The sequence below is a fragment of the Suncus etruscus genome, chromosome 7, assembly GCF_024139225.1.
Source record: "Suncus etruscus isolate mSunEtr1 chromosome 7, mSunEtr1.pri.cur, whole genome shotgun sequence".
Taxonomy (NCBI): domain Eukaryota; kingdom Metazoa; phylum Chordata; class Mammalia; order Eulipotyphla; family Soricidae; genus Suncus; species Suncus etruscus.
In genome coordinates, this window is record NC_064854.1 from 88714541 (window position 1) to 88724825 (window position 10285).

The following is a 10285-nucleotide window of genomic DNA, read 5'->3' on the forward strand; positions in this document are numbered from 1 at the left end:
AAATCAAACTATATTATTTTCTTGCTTGCAAAATAACTAGTAAATTATTTTTACAAATACAGTTTCCTAAAAAAATTTTTAGTAAAAATATTCCTAAATTAAATACAAATATTTTCTTTTCACATTAGACCATGATGTCAACATGATAAGATCTCTTTTTGTCTCTATTTTTGCCTGTGAGCCTCACCTATTTATTTGTCTTCCTCATAGCAGCATTGGCTCATTCTTAGTTTCATTGATTTTACTAGGTTTTTTCCCACCTCATAAAGCATGGCTTTCTTTCTCTTCTTGTTTCCCTTCCTCCTAGTTTCACACACCAGTCCCCAAGAGGCCTTCCCTGCAAAGCCTATCTAAAGGAGCACTCTGCCACCAGTTATTTTGACATTAGCTCATCCATTGAACTCCACAAGAAGATACCATCATCCAAAACTGTCTTGTTGATGTATTTTCTTCCTTTGTTATCTAAGTATCTTGGACTATAACTTTCATAAAGGAAAGAACTTTGTCTATCTTGCATACCACAAAGAATATGTCAATTTGACTGAAGTCAGACTTACAAAGCGTGAAGAATTGTCATTTCTCACAGTCTTGGCATTCCCAAAGGCCTCCAGTAATGGGTTGGCACTGATGATTTGGTCTTCCAGAGTTCCCTAGTATAAGAATCAAGAGGAGAACAAGCTGCAAAGTGACAATGAGAAATGTTCCCCAGCTTTTTTACTGGTTTACTGTTGCCTAGATGTCTCTGATAAAGCTGATTCCTCCTTCCCTGACTTTTAAATTTGATGATCAACCAAATCATGAGCATCTCTCTAGACACTTTTGCTACTTTGGTTAGAAATGGAAGTCTTGCCTTAAATTTAATATTCAATCATTTTGTAGATATAATTATTTTCACTAATTTGTCTGTAAACATTTTATCTTATTGTATTATGTCCATTTAAAAGACAATTGTATACCTCCATTTTCTCAAGTATATGTGATTCTGTAATGATTAAACAAACTTTCAGAGCTTCTTCTAAGATGACCTTTCTAGTTATGCTTTTAGAAACAGTGTGTGTGTGTGTGTGTGTGTGTGTGTGTGTGTGTGTGTGTGTGTGTGTGTGTGTGTGGTCTGCTTGTTTGGGGAGCTATACTAGGTGGTACTCAGGGTTTATTCCACTCAGGGATCATTTCTATCAGGGCTCAGGGATCCATATGTGGTGTCAGAGATCAGTCAAACCTGGATCAACATGTAAAACATGCCCTGTAGTCTCTATATTATCTCTCTGGCCCAAACTTTAAAATCCTGTTTTCTAGAAAATCACACATTTAATATCATAACATCCATTACACTGGGTTTTATAAAATAATTGGTTATTCTTCAGAATTTAAAACCCTATCCTATTCTCCTTCTCTTGAAAAGATCACCTTGTTCTAAAGTTAGGACAAGGTTAGAAATGTCTTCTCCAAAATACCTTCATTTTGGTGTCCTTTTTCTTGGCGAGGTCTCCAGTAGCTGCAATTGTTGCAAAGTACTGAATAACCCTTTTAGTGTTCACAGTTTTTCCTGCACCAGATTCTCCACTATGAAAAGGAGAAAGTGTAAGTGAGAGAGAGAGAGAGAGAGAGAGAGAGAGAATGTGTGAGAGAGAAATAGAGAGATTCTTTTAGTATAGATTCTCCTCAAGATGTCTGAACATATTCTAAGCCATAAAAGGACCTAGACATATTATGAACCACATGTACAAGCACATGTGCATGCATATAGACACATGCATATACATATACCCTAATCAAATAAATGTGAGAAGTCAATGGAGAAGTAAGGGCCAAAGGAAGACTCAGAATAGCTAAGTCAATTTAAGAATAGGAAATTTGAACTTAATCCTATGCTAAGTTCCACCCCACATGAGGAGTTTCTTCCTCTTTCTCCTCTACTTTCCAATGAACTTTTCTACATTCTTAAAAATTAATGGAAAACATCTATTTTCTGTTTTCTGTAGCCTTACACTTGGCTTTCCTGCTCATTCCTAAATTTATTTTTGCAGCATAGACTTTTCTCTAAACAGGGAACAGAGAAGACCAAGAGCACTTTTACCTTCTGCAGAAGGAACAAACAGCCATGGCTATACTTACGTGATTAGAATGGATTGGTTTTCTCTATCTGGCAAAAGTAAATAAATAGATAAATAAATAGTTGATGGCAACATATAAAGAACTTTCAATTCAGCAATATTCTCAAAGTTCAACTGAAAATTTCCTGTTCCCTTATACGTTTTTTTAGTTCTAGATAAGCGCTAGAATAGCTAGCTGTCTTCTTGAGAATAAATATCAGAGAAGCAAAACCTCTACATGAAATCACCCAGTGGTATTAGACTATTTTGTTGTATTAGACTATTTCAAACTAAATTGCTAATCTTCATTACTCAAAAATACTCAGTTTCATATAATCTCTTTTTTTTTTTTTTTTTTTTTGGGTGACACCGGCAGCGCTCAGACGTTACTCCTGGCTCTATGCTCAGAAATCGCTCCTGGCAGGCTCAGGGGACCATATGAGATGTGGGGATTTGAACCACCATCCTTTTGCATGCAAGAAAAATTGCCTTACCTCCATGATATCTTACCAGCCCCACAACCTCAATTATTTTATAAAAATCAAACGCAGTGTCCAGCAAGACCTCAAATTTAACTGTCTTTTTGAGCACTTTGAACCTTTTCTCCTCAGTGCTGGATATCACAGGCCAGGCAAAGGGACAGGGCTACCCAGAGTCCTCTAAATTCCTATCTAGTATATTCTCAGTGCTACAGGCTTCTTCCTTGAAACATACCTGTTAGCATGAACTGATAGGCATTATCTGAGATAGAGAAGATGTGGGGTGGAGCCTCCTGTCGCTTTTTGCCTCTGTAGCCATCCACCACCTCAGGATTATACACTGGCAGCCACTTGTAGGGATTGACAGTGACACAGAAGAGACCTGAGTAGGTCTGTGATAGAGGGGGAAAAAGTATATTTTAGTAGGTGTGTACACACACAAACACACACACACACACACATAAGTATATGTGTACTTTCAAGAACAAAATTTTTGCCTGTGCTGTTGTTTCACCTTACATAAATCTATAAAGGAAGGAAAATCAGATTTGTCCAGATAGACGAAATTGCTGAGTCACAGAGTAGAAGTAACTAGACTTCCACAGCTAGTATTGATGCTTGAATCCAAACCTTAATTCCACTTTCTAATCCCCACTACATTCATCTCTTTTTTCCTTCCTCTTTTTTCATCTTCTATTTCTTCTCACCTTTCTTTTCTTTTATGTTTTCATTCATGTTCAGAAGCTTCATCAAATGAAAATCTCTAAAGATCCTAACCCCTAAAGTATCATCTACACTCCATACCCATCAAATGTTCCAAAATGTTTTGCAAATTTGACCACTCACATAGATCATCCATGAGGTGTACCGTTCCTTGAGATTGTACAGCACAGCTGGTTCATTCAGGTGTGTCAGCATGGCCATGTCCTCAATCCGATCAAACTTGGGTGGGTTCATTGCATACACATCCTCTGGCTTCACCACCAGAGTCTGGAGGGACGAATAGTCATATTCATCTAAAGTCTATATTCTACCTACAGAGTTCCCTTATTTTATTCTGAAGAGTTTTCTGTGAACAATACTAAAAAAATTTAGTTGTCACTTTTTTTCTCCACCAATGCACCTAAGACTGCTTGGCCCCTGGCCTTATCATTTTATATTTGTTTCTCCTTCTACATTCAGTTTCTTTTCATCTCCTTACTATACTCTGGGGTCAAGGGTGTTGGAAACAAATCCCATTTATACCATTGTATTTATTCATGCAGTTATTCTAAATACAACATATAAGTTATATCACTCTGTATTTTCCTTCTTATGGCTTGATTCTTTTAATAATAATAATAATAATATAATAATATCTTCCAGTTCCATTCATGTTGCTGAAATTGCATGATTTTATCACTTTTTACAGCTATGTAGTACTCCATTGTATATATGTACCACATTATCATTATCATGATCTGCTCGTTTGTTGCTAGACATTTAGATTGATTCCCACTCTTAGGTATAGTACTGACTACTGCAATGAATAGTGGTGTACATACATCTTTTGGATTAATGTTTTTCTGTTCTGGGGATAGATACCCAAAAGTGGGATCATATTGCATTCAATTTTGAGTTTACTGAGAACTCTCCATACTGCTTTCCATAGAGACCAGGCAACATTCCCACCAGCAGTGGATGAGAGTTCCTTTCTTACCACATCCTCACCAACAGATTGTTTCCATTATTTTTGATATGTGCCATCCTCACTGTAAGAGAATATCTCATTGTCTTGATTTGCATTTCCCTAATGATAAGTGATGATGAGTATTTTTCATGTGCATGTTGGCCATCTATTGATCTTGCTCAGAGAATAATCTGTTCATTTCTTCTCTTTTTTTTTTTTTTTTTTTTTTTGGTTTTTGGGCCACACCCGGCAGTGCTCAGGGGTTACTCCTGGCTGTCTGCTCAGAAATAGCTCCTGGCAGGCACGGGGGACCATGTGGGACACCGGGATTCGAACCAACCACCTTTGGTCCTGCATAGGCTGCTTGCAAGGCAAATGCCACTGTGCTATCTCTCCGGGACCCATTTCTTCTCATTTTTGATGCAGTTTTTAGAAGTTAATCTTTGTGAGTACTCTGTATATCGTAAATATCAAATCTGATGTGTTGAGTGCAAAATTTTTCTCCATTTCAGTTCTTTCTTTCTTTCTTTCTTTCTTTCTTTCTTTCTTTCTTTCTTTCTTTCTTTCTTTCTTTCTTTCTTTCTTTCTTTCTTTCTTTCTTTCTTTCTTTCTTTCTTTCTTTCCTTCCTTCCTTCCTTCCTTCCTTCCTTCCTTCCTTCCTTCTTTCTTTCTTTCTTTCTTTCTTTCTTTCTTTCTTTCTTTCTTTCTTTCTTTCTTTCTTTCTTTCTTTCTTTCTTTCTTTCTTTCTTTCTTTCTTTCTTTCTTCTTTCCTTCCTTTCTTTCTTTTTCTTTCTTTCTTTCTTCCTTTCTTTCTTTTTCTTTCTTTCTTTTCTTCCTTCCTTCCTCTTTTTTTTTTTTTTAGAATTCTTTTATTTAACATCAATATTTAAGCACCATGACTACAAACATGTTTTTAGTTGGAGGGAGATGAAGGGGGAATTGGTGTTGGGAAGGTTGCACTAGAATTTAGAATTTTAGAAATTTAGAATTTAGAATTTTAGAAATTCAGAATTTAAATATTAGAATTTTAAAATAAAATATAAAATTTTAGAATAAAATTTAGAATTTTAGAATTTAGAATTTTAGAATAGAATTTAGAATTTTAGAATTTAGAATTTTAGAATAGAATTTAGAATTTTAGTAATTTAGAATTTAGAATTTTAGAGTAGAATTTAGAATTTTAGAAATATAGAATTTAAAAATTTAGAATATAGTAATTTAGAATTTTAGAATAGAATTTAGAATTTTAGTAATTTATAATGTAGAATTTTAGAATTTAGAATTTTAGCAATTTAGAATTTAGAATTTTAGAAAAGAATTCAGAATTTAAAATTTTAGACTTTAGAATTTTAGAACTTTAAAATTTAGAATTTAGAATTTTAGAATAGAATTTAGAATGTTAGTAATTTAGAATTTTAGAGTAGAATTTAGAATTTTAGAAATTTCGAATTTTAGTAATTTAGAATTTATAATTTTAGAATAAAATTTAGAATTTTAGAATAGAATTTAGAATTTTAGAAAAAAATTAGAGTTTAGTAATTAGAATTTAGAATTTTAGAATAGAATTTAGAATTTTAGAATAGAATTTAGAATTTTAGAGTAGAATTTAGAATTTTTGAAAAGAATTTAGAATTTTTGAAAAGAATTTAGAATTTTAATAATTTAGAATTTTAAGATAGAATTTAGAATTTTAGTAATTTAAAATTTAAAAATTTAGAATTTTAGAATAGAATTTAGAATTTTAGAATGAAATTTAGAATTTTAGTAATTTAGAATTTTAAAATAGAATGTAGAATTTTAGTAATTTAGAATTTAAAAGTTTAGAATTTAGAATTTTAGAATAGAATTTAGAATTTTAGAAATTTAGAATTTAGAATTTTAGAATTTAAAATTTAAGAATAGAATTTATAATTTTAGAAATTTAGAGTTTAGAATTTTAGAATTTATAATTTTAGAATTTATAATTTTAGAATTTAGAATTTATAATTTTAAAATAGAATTTATAATTTTAGAAGAGAATTTAGAATTTTAGAATTTAGAATTTTAGAATTTAGAATTTTAGAATAGAATTAGAATTTTAGAAATTTAGAATTAAATACTTAGAATAGAATTTAGAAAATTAGAATTTAGAATTAAAGAAATTTAAAATTATTTTTTTAAATAAAATCTTTATTTATGCACCATAATTACAAGCATGATTGTAGTTGGGTTTCAGTCATAAACAGAACACCCCTTCACCAGTGCATCATTCCCACCATCAATGCCCCCTACTCCTTCCCCAAGACAATAGAAATGAGGGCTAGAAGGACTGGTTCACAATATGAAGCTCACCACAAAGAATGGAGAGTGCAGTTGGGGAAATAACTATTATGATAATGTTAATGAGTGAGAGAAATAGAATGTCTGTCTTGAATACAGGCAGGGCTAGCCAGTGTTGCTTTTGTCATATATAAACTTTTAGTTTGATGTAGTCCCATTCATTCAGATTTGAGGCCATAACACTTGTCATTGACATCCTATCATTGAAGACTTTTTTGAAATGTGTTTCTTTTTCTTTCTTTTTATTACAGTAATATTTTAGGTACATAGTGACATTGAATCAGGCACATTCCCACCACCAATGTTGTCCTCCCTCCACCCCTGTTCCCAGTATGCATTCCATATCCTCTTCTATCCCAGGGGCTGCTAGTATTAGTGGTCCTCTCTGTGTCTAGCTTGATGTAGATTGGGTATTGATTCTGTTGTTGTTGGCTTTCGATTTGGTGTTTAAGTCTGATCATTTTTTATTTCTACTTAATGATCATACAACTGTTTGGTCTTGGTACCCTCCATTATTTCCCCCGTCAATTTGTGAGGCGGAACAAGATGGTTCAAGTTATGTGGTTCTGTTTGAAGGAAAGAAAAAAATAAAATGGGGCAAAAATCAAACAAGCAAAAAATGAGCGGAGGTGAGGCTATAAATATCAATTTGAGAGAAAAAAGGGGAAAAGGAAGAAATGTGTTTCTTATAGGTAGCAGAAGATTTATCCAAGCCAAAGTCAACACCTATCAAATCAAGAGTCACAAACTCTATTTAAACTCTATTTAATGGGTCTATTATATTGGCAGGTTGTGGGACAAAGGGTGGTGGTTGAAATATACTCTGGAAAATGGTGGAGGAAGGTCGACACTGGTGGTGAGATTGGTCTTGATTCATTGTATGTCTGAAACTCAGCTATGAAAGACATTGTAAATCACAATGGTTTCAATAAAATAAAGGGAAAAAAAGAAAAAATGCTAAAGAAAAGTACTAGGTGTGTGTGTGTGTGTGTGTGTGTGTGTGTGTGTGTGTGTGTGTGTAGGTGTATAGGGCAAAACATGGTGGCAGTGATGGTGGTGGTGACAATTCAAATATAATTGTTCAGGCCTTGTCTCTCTCTTTCTCTCCCCGCTTCCCCACCCTTCCTAGAAAAGGGAAAGACATTAGAATGAGAGGGAATTTCTATGGATGGGATGGGATGCAAACACAGCTGCCAGTTAGATAATGTTAACTCAGTAAACCAAATTCCTGCACCTGATGGAACCTTTTCTTCCTATCCAAAGAATATATCTATTGGTATTTCTCAGGCATGAGTGCTCTAAAAGCAGCTGTTTAGCCCTCCATCAGATCTTGCTTCTTCACCCCACCTCAACCACATCCTACCTTCCTGGGGGCAGAGTATAAGACCATGAAATTGGAGCATAACAGCAGAATCTAGCACTGAACTAGATGTGTGTAACAACATCGTCTGAGAGGGCTGAAGAGCCTCAGACAAAGTGTTCATGAAATCAGCTTCCTTTCCCCTGTCCTATACTCTCAATTTCTTTCTCTCTGAGAGCCTTTTCAAGATGATCCATTTTACATTCTCAATTATAGAAAGAAAAATAACGGATCTAAAACCTGCATTTTTGGGGGGCTTTCCTACTATTTTTTTTAATGTATATTTAAAAGTAGATCTTCAGGGGCCGGAATGGTGGCACAGCGGTAGGGCATTTGCCTTGCTCATGCTAACCCGGGACAGACTGTGGTTCGATTCCCTGGTGTGCCATATGGCCCCCCAAACCATTAGTGATTTCTGAGCGCTTAGCCAGGAGTAACCCCTGAGCATCACTGGGTGTGACCCAAAAAACAAAAAAAAGTAGATCTTTAATGCATTAAAAACTTATTTCAATGTATTGTTTTGACATTTAAACCAACATTTTAAAACGAACAATTTTTTTGTTTAATTAAAGGACTGTGATTTACAATAGTTAATTCTTATTGATAGTATCAACTTCCCTCCAATGTTCTCATGTTCCCTTCCACAACCACCCCAGCTGCTACTTTGAAAGGCACATTTCAAAATTTTGTTGTCATTTAGATCTCATGTTTTTCAGTGTTTCTGAGTCTGTGCTTTAGATACACAGCATACTGCTCTCCACATCACTGATATACCTAAAGCCCCTGATCTCTGTTTCCTCTTTACTTCTCTTTCTCATTTTCTTCTTCCCCATCTCAATATGTTTTAAACTCTTTTTACCTCCCTATATTCCGAGATAAAGGGTGATTTAGGCATTCCCCTTTGTTACATTACATTTTCTCAACCAGTTATTCTGTAAGTTGCAGATAAATGAAATCATCCTGACATATTCACTGAAGTCACTGGATGCATTTATCCCTCCTTGTGAAAGATCTCCTAGATTATTATCTAATTAACTTTCCACTTTCCTAGCTGTTTAGTTAGCTGCTTTTTTTAGCTCCTAAGTCTGAAATGTGCAGAGATCTACCCCCAGAAATTTCAACACTTGGTAGGGAAAAGTAATCTTTTCTGCTTTTCATGCCTTTGTTATTCAATTTTGTCCAATTCCTTACATCTTATTTTACCTCTTTGATTTTTGCAGTCTCACAATAAATAAACTGGGTCACAATGTAGTGTGACCTGCTCATCATCTTTAATGAGGAGCCTACTATTTCTCATGAAATCTGTGCTGCATGAGGATTCCTTACAGACATCTTAAAATTTTTCATTTTTATGGGTGTGAATAGAAGAACTAGGAACAATCTAGTTCACTACCTAAAGGAAGTGATAAAGATAATGAAGTCCTCCAATTGTTGGACTCCTAATTTCACAGCCTTGGGATGCTCAGACCTGGTAACCTCTGACTTAGAGAAATGTAAACATTGATAAAAACAACTGAAATTGAAGTACTTTCATCATCCACAACCGAGTTCTTCTTTCCTCTTCCCCTCCACGCACCCTACAGAGACCCATCAGCCTGATGCCAATATTATCTCCAAGAGAATTCTGACAGTGAAGTTATTGTCTTAGGTCACACTAAGACAGTCTGAGCAATTCATTAATTTGGAATGGAGAAGCTTACCCGATTGTCCTCAGTTTCCACAGTCACCTTCCCATCTTGGGTATTCTTTATTTTCCCTTTGACATATTCTTCTTTTGCATCAACCACAAAGCAGTAGGTTTTAGCATCAAATGGCTGATTCTGAGCCTCGATTCTTTCCTTTTCCGACTTCCGGAGGAAGGGAGCTGCTATGCCGTAAACTTCCATTTCACTGTCACTGCTCATTGTATCAGCTGGAAAGTAAATCATTTCTCAAATATTCTGGTGAGCCCAACTACCTTTGAAGACAGGTCCCATTAAGTACTAGCTTATATTTTGTTCCATCACCCTTGCATAAGACTTAGTGCTGAAAAAAATCTAATGGGCTCACATTTGAGTGGCTGTACTATGCAAAAGGCACAGTTTTTATGTAATCCAACCTTGGTTATTCGAGGGTCAGATTTTGGTAAAGTAGCATAAAAGGAAAAGGCAGCTTCAGAGATCCCAATTTCCTCGTGTGTAAAATCCTTGGGCATCTAAAAACAGATAATTCTCTTCAAATAGAATGGGCTAAATGACAAATAATTGCTAAGGAGTTTTTAAAGCATTTCAATTTGAAGTGCCTTCCCTCTCACTTAAGATAACCAGCTTTTTAGTTCCTATGCTAGTTGCAAATAAAAGCAACATCTGACATTGGCATCAGGACT

The 10285-nt window shown here is 34.7% G+C and overlaps 1 protein-coding gene across 1 annotated transcript in view; it reads right to left on the reverse strand.

The window, feature by feature from the left end:
* The window catches only part of LOC126013807 (myosin-3), a 28300-nt gene extending 18476 nt beyond the window's left edge, over positions 1-9824 (reverse strand). The window contains exons 1-6 of the mRNA XM_049777008.1: positions 9621-9824; positions 3419-3562; positions 2808-2964; positions 2116-2143; positions 1455-1563; positions 558-650 (exon numbers count right to left, since the gene is read on the reverse strand). Of these exons, the coding sequence (XP_049632965.1) occupies positions 558-650; positions 1455-1563; positions 2116-2143; positions 2808-2964; positions 3419-3562; positions 9621-9824 (735 nt within the window). The remainder of the gene's footprint in view (positions 1-557; positions 651-1454; positions 1564-2115; positions 2144-2807; positions 2965-3418; positions 3563-9620) is intronic.
* Positions 9825-10285: the final 461 nt, after the last annotated feature.